Here is a 16,617-nt window from a genome sequence, read left to right as displayed (position 1 = left end):
TTCAGGCTACTCAAAGTAACAGTTGCCATTGGCATAATTGTATCATTCTCTAATGCTTCGGGCTTGTTTCTTAACACAAAGAAGTGTGAATTGTTACCAATTAAACAGTGTCAACGTACTGAAATTGAAAATATCCCCGTCAAACATGCAGTAACTTATTGGGTGGTATTAATAGATAAAAACCCTAAATCTAGGTCAGTATCTAACTTTAATCCAGTAATTCCAAAAGTTAAATCCACATTCAATTTTTCGCTTCAAAAAGAGACTTGTCCTTACAAGGCAGGATATTATTAAGCTGAGGTTATATCACGTTTTACCTATTTAGCATTAGCCCTTAAGAGATTTGTAGAATTTTAGATATGTTAATTTTTAAATGTATATGGAAAAACAAAAACACAATGTTATTATTTTTTTTTTTTTACTAGTCTTAAAAAGGGTGGTTTGAATGCTCTGTATTTTACATTTTGCTCAAAATTAAATGGTTAAAAAACATAACTATCCTGATTTTGTTTGGAAAATAATAACAACATTCTTGTTTAACAAATTAAGTGGCATTTATTTTCTCTTGCACTGTGATTTTGATGTCTGTAAAATTCATATTAAACTACCGTATTTGCTCGAGTAAAAGTCGATCCCCCCCATTGTGAGGGCAAGATTCGGATATACATTTCCTGCCTGTAAAAGGCAGTCAAGGTTCTAGGTAGATGTGATTATAACTTTTTTTATTTAAGTGATGGTGTGGTTTAAGGAACTGATACAGGACTGAGTATAGACCTATGGACGGTCTAGTCTAAGCAATTACTGACTAAATATATGTATTAGATATCCTGACGCCGTTTGAGCGGCAGATTTGCAAAAATAACAATTTTATAAGCACTTCTACCTAGAACCGCCAGATGCATAATTTTGACATGTATTACTATACAGTACTTTTCTTTATAGCCTACAATAGTATTAATTTTAGTATACAAGCTCCACCCCCACTTCTTGTGTCCAGTTCAAGACTCTTGTACTAGCCTACAGATGCCTTGACCAGACTGCTCCCAGCTACCTCCAGACCCTCATCTCTCCCTACACCCCCACTCGACCTCTCCGCTCCGCCTGCACTAGAAGACTAGCTCTACCTCCTCTACGCTCCCCTGCCTCCAGAGCCCGCTCCTTCTCCACCCTTGCTCCGCAGTGGTGGAATGACCTTCCTACAGATGTCAGGACTGCCCAGTCCCTGACCACATTCCGGCGCCTCCTTAAGACTCACCTCTTCAAACAGCACCTGTAGAACTCCTCTGTTTGTATCCTGGGACACTATCACCCTTCATGTAAATGTGCTTTATTTTGCTCTTATCTGCCCCCTATTTTACTGCATTTAATCCTGTACTTCAGAATACTGTAATCTGCCAAGTGTTTAACCTGTAGTACTTTGTATTTAATCACATCCTGATGTAACTATCACTATTTAATCATATCCTGATGTAACTATCACTATTATCTGCTGTATTATTGAATTGTGGTTTGTCACACTTGTACTTTGCTTGAACAAAAGTTATTGTATTTCTTGCTCTTATTGTATTACTTGTATTGTAACACTTGAAATGTATTTGCTTACGATTGTAAGTCGCCCTGGATAAGGGCGTCTGCTAAGAAATAAATAAATAATAATAATAATAATAATAATAATAATAATAATAATAATAATAATAATAATAACAGAATGTGGGGGGTGGTGTGGTCTGGCAGTAATTCAGTGAAACTGTGTCTGTGTTTTACGTGACAGCTCCTGGATGTAAACAAACCTGGGATTCATTTTTTTATATATTAGACAATGTCACGGAATCAATTTTTGCCAAATCTTGAGATGCTTGCGTTTTGATTTGACAGAAATTGGAAGCATTTGCTCTGGCAACGAGGGCAGCAAGGATTTACCCACAACAATGGAGGTGCTGCTGTGGCCCACAGAAGCTATGCTGCAGGGTCACGCAATAAAAAAGGTAACGTTATTAGGCTTCCAAACTGGCTTGAGAAGCCTATTGTTATTGTAAAGATATTTTTATTTTTTTTATAATTGTCGTTTTTCCTCCCAAAACTTTAAACAGCTCCTGTTCGCACGCAGTGTAACCAATCCACATGAAACTTCGCAGGTACCATCCTGTGAGATTACAGTTCAGATGAAAAAAAAAATTGCGCTCCTGCGTCAACCAAGATGGCGGCCTGACACATTTTTTGGAAAACCCTTTCTTCTTGGGAACTGGTGAACCGATTGATCTGAAACTTCGCATACGTCATCAGCAACCAAACCCGCTTCAAGTTTGCGAAGCAGAAGTTGCTGCGATACATTTTAATATCAAAATGGCTGCCACCAAATTCGCCAAAATGCAACCCAAACATCAAACTGCTTCTGTTTGCAAACCGTTTAACCAACTAACTCTGAACTTGGTAGGCATCATCCTGTGGAGAATGGAATTCAAATAAGGCAAAATGGTGTTCTTTTGTAAAACAAGATGGCCGCCAGACCAACATTTTCTTCTTAAATTTAAAACTGCTTCACTTGAAAATTGGTTTATTTGATTAACTCCAAAGTTGACAAGCATCATCCCCGTGTCAATACAACTCACTTTTCAAAAATGGTGTTTGTGCGTAAACCAAGCATTTCTTTAAAAACCTTTCAAAATCTTCGGTAAAATGTAAAACTAGCTTATAACTCTTTACAAAGTGCAGATAGGTTAATGGTTACTATGGAACACATATAGGAAACCATATGTGCTCTATCCAAAAATGATCCTGTCTGCGATCTTTGACCTCCCCTTAAGTTAAAATGTAAAACTAGCTTATAACTCCTTACAGAGTGTATATAGGTTAATGGTTACTACAGAACACAGATGGGAACCCACATATGCTCTATCTAAAAATTACCTTGATCGTAACCTTTGAGCTCTCCTTAAGGTTAAATGTAAAATTAGCATATAACTCCTTACAGTGTGTAGATAGGGTCATGGTTACTATGGTGTTTAAAGTTATAAAGCATTGTGAGATAATGAACTAATGCAGTATTTTGAATTGAAACTGCTCCATAAATTGATCTGTTGCTGGCAATGCTATAGTTTGCCAAAATGTCCAACTAGTACTGAGCTTGGAAGCCGTAAAACTGCCTGGCAGTTCTAATTATTGTTATTATTATTATTATTATTATTATTATTATTATTATTATTATTATTATTACTACTACTATTTATTATGTCCCACTATAGTGTTTATGCTGCCGCCGGTCATCGCAATCTGTAAATTTAGGCTTTTACTATAAAATTTTATTATAAAATTTCTCGATTTATACTCGGGCAAATATGGTATCTAACTTTCACCAACAGGTATGCTTAGATTGGAGACTGATCTATGTACACAACTTTTCACCACATAAGTATATCATTTGGAACAACAGAAATATAACATACAAAAATAAATCTATCTTTTAAAAACTGGGTTGAAAAAACATTATTTTAGTTATCCAATTATTGGATGAGGAAGCGTTTCCTTTGTCTTACTCAAGATTTATGGAAAACATATAACTTTCTGGTTACCGGTAAAGAATATGCTATTGTTTTTGATGCTCTTCCTAAAAATCCTTATCCTTCTTAAATCTTGCAGTTCAGGATCAGCAGTGGGAGGTGAAATATTATATGGCACAAAACATTGAGAACCCAGGGGAAATAAGGTAAAAGAGGCATGGAAACAGACAGCTACATCTATGAAAGCTTCTTCGTCCGGCATCCGAAGAACTGCACAAGAGTGCCGAAAATGATTCAATGATGTATGGAGGAGAAGCAAACACAAATCATCATCATCAGCTCTCCGGGCTGCAGTATCTACAGATGGAGGTCCCTCCATAAGCCAGCCACTGACAACCGTGATGGCATTCCCTCACCTGTCTCGCAGCAGCGGCGACTGGAGCATCTCCCAGTGTTCCCTAAAAGTTGCCTAAAAGCTTGTGTCCTCTGGAAAGTCAACATGACATCCATTTCGTATGGCAGTATTTTGAAAAACACAACATACCACGAAAAAATCGTTGACCTGAGGGCTCTATTGTAGTGTACTACCTGACCGATCCAAACATCTGAAATGCATTTCTAACATTCCAAATGTACGCTCAATGAGAGATCAAGCAGAGGTGATGGCTCAATTATACCTGTGTTCAGCAAGAGTACTTACTTGCAAAAATGGTGCCATAAGCCAAGAATACAGTGCCCTGCATGCTTCACTAAAGCTGCAGCAACTACATGTACTGCACCGCTTACAGCCGACTGGCTAATATCTGCAGTAGCACCTACAGTCCTCTCGAAGGAACCAGTGACAAAAAAAGTTAGTGCAGCCATGACCTTTAACACAACAGGCAATGCATTGCATCTTCCCATATCTTTCTAGATCTGCCTGCAACAACTGGCAGATATCAGCTATAATTTGTTTGTTAGTCAGAGGCAATGTCTGCATTCGCTGTCTGATCAGGATTCAGGATAAAAAAAACATGTTTTGATGAAGGAATACTAATGCATATTCCATTCTCTCTAAAAACAGACACAAAACACAAAATGAATAAATATTCTACTTACAAAATATAAATATAGATATACAGTCTAACGAACCCCCCTGGGACCTGGAGAAATGTTTGTTATATCAGGTTGTTCACTATAATAGGGTTTGGCCATTTGCTTTATCAGAATAATGAAGAAACGCCCAAATTGAACACCTTATTACAGGTCAAGAGTCACCGGGGAGTTGCAGCGTTGAAAATAATTAATTAAAAATAATAATTGTGCATTCCAAACTGGGGAGAAAACCGGGGTAAAAACCATTGGTGACGAAAAAAAAAAAAAAAAAAATCACATTACAATGAAATGTTAATGACACCACGCCTCAAAGGTTATGCTGACCACCTGTGCTAGCCCTAAAAAAGCATAGCTCCAAAATCACATTCCAGCGCAAATAAAGTTTGCATCAACTTTGAGCCTCAAAAATCATGCCCAAATGACCTTTGCACTAGTGCCACTACTTTGCGGCGTCCAAAATCTTCTAGAGTGCTGGGCATAATGATCGAATGGTCTGTAAAACAGTACGTAAAACAGATATGCATATTACAGCTTGGGTTTACTGTGTTCATTTGACCCAATTAAATAAAATCTAGCTTGTTGGCTTTTATGGAGTACAGCTATGGCCAAAAGTTTTGCATCACCTACAATTTTATCTAACATCATGTAATCAAAGAAGCTACAAAAATATATTGCTAAATTTTATTGCAGAAGTCTACCGGAAGCCATAATAGTAGTACAGTATTTCATGTTCACAGTGTGAATAGCTTCAACACTGTGGTTTCTACTTGACTTCTTATAACGTTTACTTCAGAATGTACGATTGCCTGACTGAAGCTATGAATGACACTAAGAGTTACAAACCTAGCATGAAACAAGCAGTAGCATTAAAAGCAATATGCATAGGCCTAGTTCCATCTGGATGCAAGGTTTTGAACTGGTGGAGAAAGCTCTGCAAAATCAGTCTGCATAATGCAGTGAAGAGGATTGTGAACAGAAATTATTATCACTTTCCTCAGGGTCCAACACTGCTCAATGTCACCCAAAAACAGGACTTAAGATATTTAAAAACACAAGAAAATGAACACAATTTGAAAAAATGCATGCCTCAAAGGCTTCATTGAGGATTCTTTTTTTTTTTTTTTTTTTTTTTAAACCAAAAATAACTTTGAATCCAGGATATTCTGCAAATTAACATGGCACCTGAACCTGTACCATTTAATAGTGAACCAACTTTCTGCAAACCAATATGAAAAAAATAAAAAACTAATCTAGCTAAGTATATAGCTAGATAAGTATAAGTATAACATAGGCAAAATGCATTTGAAGTGTTTTCTATGTTACGTTTTTGTTGAATTTGGTTTTAGTAACTTATTAGGTGACATCTAGTGAGTTTGAGGGACAGATTGAAAATACTTTTATATAGATATTTTTCACAAGACTATATGAAGACTTAAAAGTACTTGTGTGAAAGCAGATGTTTAAGGCTAAAATTACTGGAATGCCCTGAAACCCAGTACTTTAAACACATTCAGTGCCATTGCATTTTTTACAACCTCTTACTATGCAACAGATTATATTACCACTGGCTGCTAATTTTCTATATCTTCAGTGACAAAGGTGGACAAATAATACTTCGTCCAGTTCTATTAACTCTCAGACAATATTTAATAGCAATAACATGTATCTACGGTTTCACAGACCCCGATTAACCGTAATTTTGGACAACCTAATGTTAACATAGGTAAGGTAGTCCAGGAGAAGTATAATTCAAGGTCTGTGAAACAGCTTCACAGTATTTAATAGAGATTGTAAATATAAGTTCACCTACCAGAATTTCACAGGATCCCTGGCATTCAGATTCTCCAAGTGTCTGGAGCAGTGAAACAGGCAGAGGAACCTCTCCAAGCACTCAAGACTCACCTGTTTATGAAAATAATGTATTAAACAGTTAACTCTTAAGGGTGGTTCCACAGATCACAATTAGCACTAATTTTGGACTACTTTACCCAAGGTAACATTACTGTAGGTAGGCCAAGATTAGTGTTATTCAGCCTGTGAAACCTTAAGTTAATTGTGATGCTAGGACAAAATATTCAGTAACAGAACTCATTTCAGTGTGGTGTGTGTGACCACTATTGGCAGGTACAGTAATAATCAAATGATGACTAAGGCTATAGATGCCAAATAAGCATATGACCTTATATGATGCCGCATAACAATTCCCAATTAAAATCATAGAAACGTTCCACATATTTCCTACTTGACATGTCACCGTGATTATAGCTTCAAACAATCTGAGAATTTCAATAGTCATACAAAGCATGTAGTTGCTTTTTATAGCCAGGTACAGCTGAGCAGCTGTCTCTGCCAATCCAGTTCAGTGTAGAGCAGATACTAATCCACAAGTACAGTAGATACCCTCTAAATTAGACTGAACGTGGCACCCCGGTGTACCCAGTGCAAATTCGCCATCTTTGTCGAATAATTTATTTTTGGCATTGGCCCAAATACGTAAAGCAAAACCATAAAAAATAATGTGCTAACACTAGGATGTATATTTTTTAATTGTCACATTAGCTGCAATGTTGTGTGATAAAATTAAATAATTAGTACACATAGTTATAAAAAAAAAAAAGGAGAGACAGAACAAGCAGGCAATCCTAACTAGACAAAACAAATACAAATCAAAACACTAGGATTGTAGTCTTTTCCATTTTTAAAATCACTGTAAACTATTTACAAACTACCTCGGTTATCATTTGTTTTTGCTTTACCAAGGACGAACTGTAGAATGCTGGCTTGTTTGGGTTCACTTGAACTTGCGGCAGTTTTCTGTACACCCTGCTTTCTGTGAGAAAATGCTGAGGTTTTTGTTAGCTGGCAATGGTAGAATCACTTTCCCCAGTACTTCTGTTTTTCGGTGATAATCATGGAACTGGTCAGGAATGCGGTGCAACTTTTTTGCAACCGACTCGATGTTGGTTTTGGCCAGTGGGCAAGGATTTATAACTGGCAGAGAGACCGTGGCACCAACAATCTCCACAAGACCTGCAGATGGCGCTAAATGCAATAGTTCTTGCAGAATTGCCTTCTTAGTTTGAACAGGGTTAGTGCAGTATTGGTGAAAAACATGTCCCATTCACAAAACACATTGTTTTTTTTTCTATTTAAAGCCCTCTTGCACATCCATGTCAGCTGATCTGGCTTCATGTGACTGTGTCCAAGGAAATCAGATCAAAATCAGCCACTCGATCATACAGGACAAGGCTCATACGGGCATCAAACATTTGTGTGGTCTGACACTTGTTTTGGCAGACAGAGTTATCCATAACTTTGACTATCATTTTTCGCTCTTCAGTGTTGTTATGCAAGAGCAGAAATTATGTATGATAGTTCCATCTTAAAGAGCAGACTGTGTTGCCATTTTTACCCGCTGTACGCTCATCAGAGTAGCACTTTATTAATATCTTGTGTAGCACCACCACACATTAAACATATGCAGGTGCAGGTCTAAGTTAAAATAATCAACGTTTGGGTGTGTAAGACTATGCGAGGGCAGGGGGACAGCTTGACCCTAATCCTCACATTGAACAACAACCTTTTTGGGTGCTATCGAGTATGTATTAGGGAGAGAAGGCTCAGATTCACTTGGCCTCAAGCTAAATTCCAAATCAACAGGCAGACTAAGCTCTAGCGGGCACACTTCAGACACAGGGGTATCATCTGGAGCCCATGATTTCTGTAGTCTTTCACTGCATCACTCATAGCACGCCTCTGTGCTATTGCATCTCAGTGTAGTTTGCTGCAACTCTGCTTTTCTGTGTTCGGTTAAATCAGGATCTTTCAGCTGAATGTCAATCTGAAAACATGCATTGCACACGTCAGTCTGAGCTCTTGCTAATGAGTAGTCTGGGATTAAAGTGGTGCACATAGTCTCGCCATCTATTGTATGAAAGTACACCGGCTTGTATTTTATTACGTTCATCAACTCTTTGTGTAGCTTATTCCACGTCAATGAACCATCTTCAATGTATTCAATAGGTTTTCTGTGAGCACAAGAAAACCCAGGTCCACTTTTCCAAGAATGTACCTGATCACTAATGGCGTGCTTAATCGGCACCAGAAGCTGCATGCCATGGTGGAGCTCTAGTGCAAACTGGGGGGCACAGACTGTATCCTGGGGGGGGTGTTAGGAGGTGATTTTTTTTTTTAAATAAAAAAATCATAAAAAAATATATATGTATTATTATTATTATTATTATTATTATGCACATCTTAACCTAGGCTATACCGTATAACAGGTGGCTACTTTATTTGGGTTTTATTCACTATTTTGTTTGGATCGCCAATAATACTTACACCAATCAGACGGTTGCATATAGTGCTCATAGTGCCCTCTGTCAGACTGGTATACAGAACAGGTTAAAGAAGTGCTGGACAAGGGAAATAATGTGTCAAATATCAAAGTGGATATGAGAATAGCAGTGATGAAGTGATGAAAACATTAAAAGTAGACTGGACATTTTGTCACGAATAAATGTAAAATCTGTCTTCCCTTGTATAAGGTGCCATCACCTTTTTTGAGTGAAAGGTGTATGCGGCAGAGATAGAGGTCTCTTTGATAGAAACAGTTTAATTTATTTGAAGTCTTCCCACTGATGATGGGAATGGGAATGTAGAGATGGGAGCCCTGCTAACAAGGTTTAAGTTTTTTCAGGTATCAGGCTTTTAAAGACTGTCACCCACACCTTTGGTGGCTTTGACAGACTCACTGAGAGCAGAAACTGACCCAAGACTGTGACTGCTACTGCTACTTGGAGAATCTCATTTAATTAACTCAAATGTTTCAAGTTTCTTATTTAGCTTGATCTGAAAGTAGTCTTTAAGCTAAACACAGGTATTCTAGAATAATTCAAACAGAATATAAAAGTATAAATGTTTTATTTTAAAAGAATAACTGTTAAGTTTGAAAGTAGTTGTTATATATTAAACACATCTTTCTATATATGTATTCTTCTATACTTGCACTGTATTCACTTGCATGCTGTGTTCAGGAACTCCCTGGTACCAAAAGAGAATAACATCAGTTCAAAAGTTCACCTCACATATTTCGGAGATGTACGAGAGGTGGACTAGGGGATGATGGCTAATTAGTTTTATGGAGGGAGTTGCCGAGTGTTTTGGGAATGTTGTTGACTTGAGGGAAAGGAGCTGTTAAGGCTGATTAATGTTTAAGACTTAATTGAGACTTCTGACGTAAGAAGCAAGGCAAAAACTCTATAAAAACCAAAGTAAAAACCCCATTCAAGTGTCACTCAACTACAAGCTGATGTGATCCATGCTCTGAAGATCTCTGATCGAGCTGATTGCTGTTGGTGTCGTTGCCTTTTGAAGACAGTTTCTGTCCTTACATTACATTCTACACTTCCATATACTGGAAGGTAAGCATTTATTTTGAATCTATATTTCATTTATATTGATGCATTGCTGTAAGGTATATGACTTATGTTTTAGTCTAAGAGATTGATATATTGGATGTTTTGGGACTTAGCGTTGGGCGTTTTTAGCTTTATGCATGCATAGCCTTAGGGCAAAACATGTTGTAACCATAAATGTATTTAAGTATTAATGCTATTAAACCGGTTAAGGCACTGGACCGCCCAGGTTGCCTGTCAGCTGGGATTCTACGTAGTCTGTAACTACTCAATCCATTTTTAAGCATTTAATAAACCGAAGGGGTACTAATACTACTCTAATTCATTAAAACTTCAAATCGAGTGAGTCTTTGTGAATTTCTTGATTATTAAAAGTCATCTGGATACGTTGCAAGCCCAGTGCATGAACGGATTTAAAAAATGTGGAACTGATGATGCAATCAGAAACCCAGAGGCAGTGTAAACAGCCTGCTACTCTGTAGTAGGACTGTTCTTTTTATGTTAAGCATTTGTATGTTTTTGGTTTTTTTTTTAGAAAGGTTTACTTAAGTAACAGCAAAAATTGTTTGTGTCAGACTTGTTGAAAGCCTGTAACAAAATAGTTGATTGTTATTGTCGGTACGTTGTAGATACGACTATTAATGCAGGCATCGTGCAGGTAACAAGTCCAGAAACAAAACAAAACGTTAATGTTTTGCACCGTATAAAACTGAGCTGATTTTGCCAGTGCTTGCTAGTCTATTAACCAATTTAAAATGATTTTGAAGCAAATAAAAGCATTTTCGTTTCGGCTTTATCGTTAAAGATTTCACACGTAGCAATACTGCCCTACAATTACTGCATGGTAGTACTGTGATCGTTCCACTGTGTTATGTTGTGAACCATAGTTTTAAAACTGAGAGACAGCAAATGCTTATCATAAAAGTTTACTGGTTCTTAAAATTAAGGGCAATATAAGAACGATAAATACAGTAACTGATTAGAAGGCCTTCTTTGTTGTTCTCCAAGTTGAAGCAGTTACATTGTAGATGCTATAACGAGTTACTGTAAATGAGATACTGTTTTAGCAGACATATTTAAGTAAGTAAACATTTATTTAAATGTTTTTGGAATTAAAAGTATAAATGCAAAACTGTGACTTTTTTTTGTGAATGTGCTGTCAAAAAAAAAAAAAAAAAAAAAAAAAAAATCGCCCAAAGTATAAATCTGCCAAATTTAATACCAGACAATTTCCTGTTATACGGTATATATTAACTTAAAACAAATCTTTATGCCGACATGTCAAGGCATGTCAAAATTTGTAGATGGCATTGTGCATCTGAGTGGTGCCTTTTAAGCTTGCACATTGTGCATGCCTGGCAACCCTCAATCCTCCTACATTAGACAGGAATGCCACAACTTGAATCTGCGAGAGACCCTGAGCAAGTAATGCTAAAATCATACCATCTACCTTTTTCTTGCTAGCTTTGTCTTTCTTTATATTGGTTTTATTAAACTGTTCTTCAAGATTTCTTGCTTCATCTTTACCTAACTTTTCTTCTGCGCTCTGCCGTCTGGTTTTGTTGGCGTGTCTGACGAGTAGTATTTCATTTATGTTTTAACTGCAACTGTCCACCTGCCCACGTAGTCATTTTTGTTTAGCGGGAACCAGGAATATTCTAATGATGTAATATGAACGAGAGAAGCCAGTATACAACAGTCCCCTGGGGTACCGCGTGGTGTCTCAAATACAAAATTTCAAGCAGTCACTGTTTTGAAACATTAGCAGTCCAAAATAACCTAAAAACTCTTTTTTAAAAATACATAAAAAACTTTTTGTTGCGATTTATAATAGAGAAGTACTAATGTCCCCCACAGCGATCATTACCTGTCTTTTGTTAAGTGGTCTTTGGCTTTGGCAGATAATGAACGCTGTGTCATTAAAGCTTAATGCAGAATGTCTTTTCAGTTCATGTAATGTATGTAGAGACACACTGCTTCTTGAGATGCAGTATCAATGCATGCACAGTAAATATTATGTAGCATTTAGTGAATTGTGACATGTTGATGCCATCATGCTGTCTAAACCAGAATTAAACAGATTGCATCCATCTGCTTATTTAGTCAGTTTTCCTTCCTTATGTAAATAAGGACATGTTTTGATTGAAATTAATTCAAATACTACCAACATCAGCTAAAAATTAGCCAACCATGTCCTTGGCATCAAATGGTGCATGGGGAAAGGCACTCAGCATACTAAGATTGGTAGCCAAAATTCCTTTTTTGCCAAAATGTAGACGACAAACATTTATGATAACGCACCAAACTGGGGTGTGTGCACCAAGGTAACTATGGAAGAGTGGGGGGCGGGGGGCAGAGGCCAGATTATTTGGCAGAGATTTAATGTTTGAGATGGAAAAATAGACAAGTAGCTCATAAATGTCTAGGTTTGTCACAGTCTACATACAGTTTTTTTGGTATTTAATATAAAAATCAAGAATTGTCTCGCTAATCCCCCCCCCCCCCCCCAAAAACAAACCAAAAAAAAAAAAATCAAGTTGGTTTCCTGCTTTCAAACCGGAAACTATTGAGTAATTATCTTAACCCCATTACTACACTACCTAAAAGTAGCTTGTTTTGAAATATGATTGGGCAATTGGAGCATTAGGATGTCTAGGTCAATGTTGAGCAATAACAAGATCCAATCTAGCCAGGGCCCCTCCCAGCCATCTTAACTACAGCCTAGTGGAAACCCACAAACTGTACAGCACAGCCACTACCAAGCTAATCAGCATTACAGTGCAACTGCAGGATTTCTGAGGGTTACTTCAGGGGAGCTTTTTTGTTCCAAAATATATAAATACCACCTTTCAAGTATATAAAAAAAAACACAAAATATAGATAGAAAAATGTCAATAAAATCATGTACAGCACTTAGCTGGCCACATTCTTCGGATCGCTTGTGTTTGTGTGTTGAGAGTCAGAACTGAAATTTCTGGCTTAGCAGACAACTCACATGTGACAGATTGGGGCAGCTTTTGAGAAAGGTATTATGAGCTAGCTATTGGGGAGATTATTGGAAAATGAAACTAACCACTACCTTTTTCTGGATCAGAAGACAACTAATTGTGCGATTTGGTCCTTCATTGTCAGCACACATTTTATTTGTGAAAATCATTTTAAAAAAGTACTAAAACTAAGTCCTGTCAGCTCACCATGCAGCTGGAATTCCCAGCAAACCTGCCCTCCCCCGACTGTACGACTCGCCCTGCACACCGCATAACTGCTTATACCAGGAAAGCCACTCCGGGTATTTTATATATTTAATGTGAAAATATAATAGAATAAGGGGTCCCCATGCTTGCTTGTTTTATATTTTCTATAGGATATATATTTTTTTTCAAAATTCATGAATTCTTGAAAAAACACAGAAGTAATACTGAAAACAGTAAAAAATGAAAATAAATGTGGCTACCAATGGTATATGTTGCGTTTTATGACATTATACAGTATGTAGGATGCTGTGCGAAAAAGTTGTGCAGCAACAGCAATACAAAACTACCTTAAACTACAGAAAAGACTGAACCAAATTGTGCACTGTTGCTATAGCTGCAAGTAGTGATTTTCAAGGTTTAACAAAAAACCAATAGGACTGCCAGCACCCCCTGTTTTAAAGAGTAAGTAGAAGGGTTCTGAAAAATATATCATTACACACACCCACATGTTGCTACAACTGTTTAAATAACATACCTGTAAATTTTTCTTTTCATTGTTAACATCCTGACAACTTTTTACACTTTAAAGTCTGTTTCAAAGCTCTTTTCAAAATGTCCGCTTTAGTGCACTGACAGTGTAAGGATTATTGCCCATACTATCAAACAGGTTACACAGCAATAACGATCCATGATGTGCCAGAGCACTTATGTTTTTGTTTTTTTTTAAACCGCTCTTCCTGCAGCGATTTAGAGGACAAATCTCAAACCCCACTGCACTAGAGCGGACAGTTTGAAAAATGAAAAACAGAAACAAGACAAGACCCTTTCCATTCTACCTTTAAAATTCATATTGCCTGTCCCTTTAATGAAGGGACATTTTCAACACAACCTAAGGGACAGTGGAAATTATAGGTCATTAATTCATGTGACATGCATGTACAGTATAGATAAATGACACAGAGGAGTCACTGAAGGCATTTGCTAAAACATCAGTCCACTATTCTTAATTCAGAATTTTTTTTTAAGTTTTTGAAGCTAGGATAAACCACAGAGTAGACTGGCTCTAAATTAAATGGATCAAAAAAGCCACTCACCGGCATCAAAGTGGGCTAAAATGAGAGGGGGACAGAGGAAGAGAGTATAGTGTGGGCAACAGTCTGCCGGCCCAATTCAGCAAGTTTACATCCCTCCAGCTTGCAGTGGAGGTCACTGGCTGCCAGAAGGCTGGGTAAAGACAGGAAAAGGAAATGGAATTATGAGAAAACACACACAGCATAAAGAAAAAAGGATGAAGGGCTTATTGAGAAATGAGAAACAGAAAAAAATGAAATGCAATACAGAAAGGAAATGTATGAAATATTACCACAGCAAATCCATCTTATGCTTTTGGAGAAGTAAGAGGACAACAAGTGCAGAGTATGGTGCACATTCTGTCCCTTTGTAATATAGTATCCATAAAATGTACACTATTGTGGTCATGATCTCGACATGCAAATTTACACTAAATAATGATAAAGACAAGCCTCAAAATGCTTAATCCATTAAATGACATGTAATATTTTCTCCTTTTGTATATTATTTCAGAACATAAAAAAATAATAATTACATTTACATGTAGCATGTGAAAACAATAAAACTATATTGGTGGGTGCAGTTCCTTCCAGTGATAATTCACGGCTAGGCCATGTTGACAGTAAATGGTACATATACAGTACTATAGTTTACTGTAAGCCTTTCACGAATTCATTGCACTACACATTTCACAATGATAAAGACTATAAATTTGCGTTTTGTTTGTTTTAGTTTGTAAATCACAGTATGGCAGCACTATGACCAGCTCAGACACAGTAACACCGTAAAGCCTTAGTACTATATATTATACACTGCACGCCATCTTACCAAATATATAGTAAATATAATTTGCCTTTCTTTGCAGGGCTGTGGGATTGAACATAGAGCCAACATCCATAATCCTTACAACCTCTTATGGCCTTTCTGAAATATTAATGAATGGTTGCTCCTCAACAAAATTATTTGGTGCTCAATTGTTTTATGTTGGGGTTTGCCTGTCATCTTGAAAGATAAGCGTCTGCCAGATATAATGTTTACTTTTTGTTCATAATTCACTCAATGGCTACTGCCAACTGGCTACAACCCCCTCATTCTACTGTAAATATTTAGTCTGGCTAAATTTATTACTATTCATGATTTGAAGCAACACTGTGGCATTAATACACCAAAGTGTAGGCTAACCATTAACCCATCCAGACACTCCAGTGGAGGTAAGAAAAAAGAAAGATTTAATAAAAATAAAATAACTATGTACTAGAGGCAGAGTAATAGTTATACTGGTGTACAACTGTAAATGTACTGTAGACAATTCTGATAGTTATACTGAAGCAACTTCAGTTGCTTGACATTTTAAGTTTTAAAAGTCGCCACTGATGTGATGACTGTAACAGAAAATGAAAGTAAATCTAAAATAATACTAATTATAACTCTGATGAGTCATGTCCATACCAAGTTGCTCTTTAGGAGAACAACAACCTTATTCTTATTATTACTGATGTTAACTAAACATTTTCTGAAATCAGTACGAATGGCTTAACATAGGGATATTACGCACATATCTGTAATGAATATCAACATTCCTTTCACATATTCAACAGAGAATATCTAATTTCCTGTGATTTCCATTACATGAGAGTAGATGTTTGAACTCGGCTCTCGCCAACTAAGATGTAGCTTTACAGTAAACTAATGTGATCCATCTGCATCTCCATCCATTTGCGTTTCCTTCCATCTGATGATGTAGATATCCTTCTGCCTGGTGTTGATGGCTCAAGTGTAATGCTGGCTCCAGGGATCAGCTTATTTTGCCTCCCTAGTGCATCAGCACACACAACGGCTGTGATGCTGGCTCCAGGGATCAACCACAGTGCGGTCTCCCCAGCGCATCAGCATGACAACCATCTGGATTGAGCTAAGTAGGGTAAATCTCTGGGGTCTTCAAGTGGGCACCTTCCATCCTCGGTGTTTCGTCGACTAGCCCATGACACCTCAAGAGGGCTCGACGGTGATTCTGGCGTCCCAGCATCACCCCCCTCCGTCCCCCACTCAACTCAACCTAGCTTACTTACCTGTACATCAGCCTTTCTTTCTATTGTGCTTGAAATCCCCAACCAGAATCTTTCCATCTCAACCACAGCCAGTTGCTGCTCCTCTCTGCTGCTTCAGATAAGTTCTTCACTGTGCGACGCAACTCTCCGGTTGCTCTCCTGGGCAGAGGAATGTTGTCTTTTGTGTGTAATGTTTTGATGGAACTGGTGGCAACTTATTGATCATGTTACGCTTGTCTTCCAATGCTAAGGCCAAACATCACAGCACCTGGTCATGGCGACAAGTCCTTGGCTA

The 16,617-nt window shown here is 37.5% G+C and overlaps 1 protein-coding gene across 8 annotated transcripts in view; it reads right to left on the bottom strand.

The window, feature by feature from the left end:
- The window catches only part of LOC117402875 (lysosomal-trafficking regulator-like), a 163,435-nt gene that overhangs the window by 118,683 nt on the left and 28,135 nt on the right, over window positions 1–16,617 (bottom strand). For 7 of the 8 annotated variants that reach the window (XM_034004461.3, XM_034004467.3, XM_034004462.3 and 4 more), the window contains one exon: window positions 6,403–6,494. In XM_034004461.3, coding sequence (XP_033860352.3) covers window positions 6,403–6,494 — 92 coding nt within the window. Of the gene's footprint in view, window positions 1–6,402; window positions 6,495–14,297; window positions 14,428–16,617 lie in introns of all 8 variants that reach the window. The other variant, XM_034004465.3, reaches the window with a different exon arrangement.

This window comes from Acipenser ruthenus, chromosome 5, assembly GCF_902713425.1.
Source record: "Acipenser ruthenus chromosome 5, fAciRut3.2 maternal haplotype, whole genome shotgun sequence".
Lineage (NCBI taxonomy): Eukaryota > Metazoa > Chordata > Actinopteri > Acipenseriformes > Acipenseridae > Acipenser > Acipenser ruthenus.
Note: the sequence above shows the minus strand (reverse complement) of the source record. Positions and strands in the feature narration are given on the sequence as shown.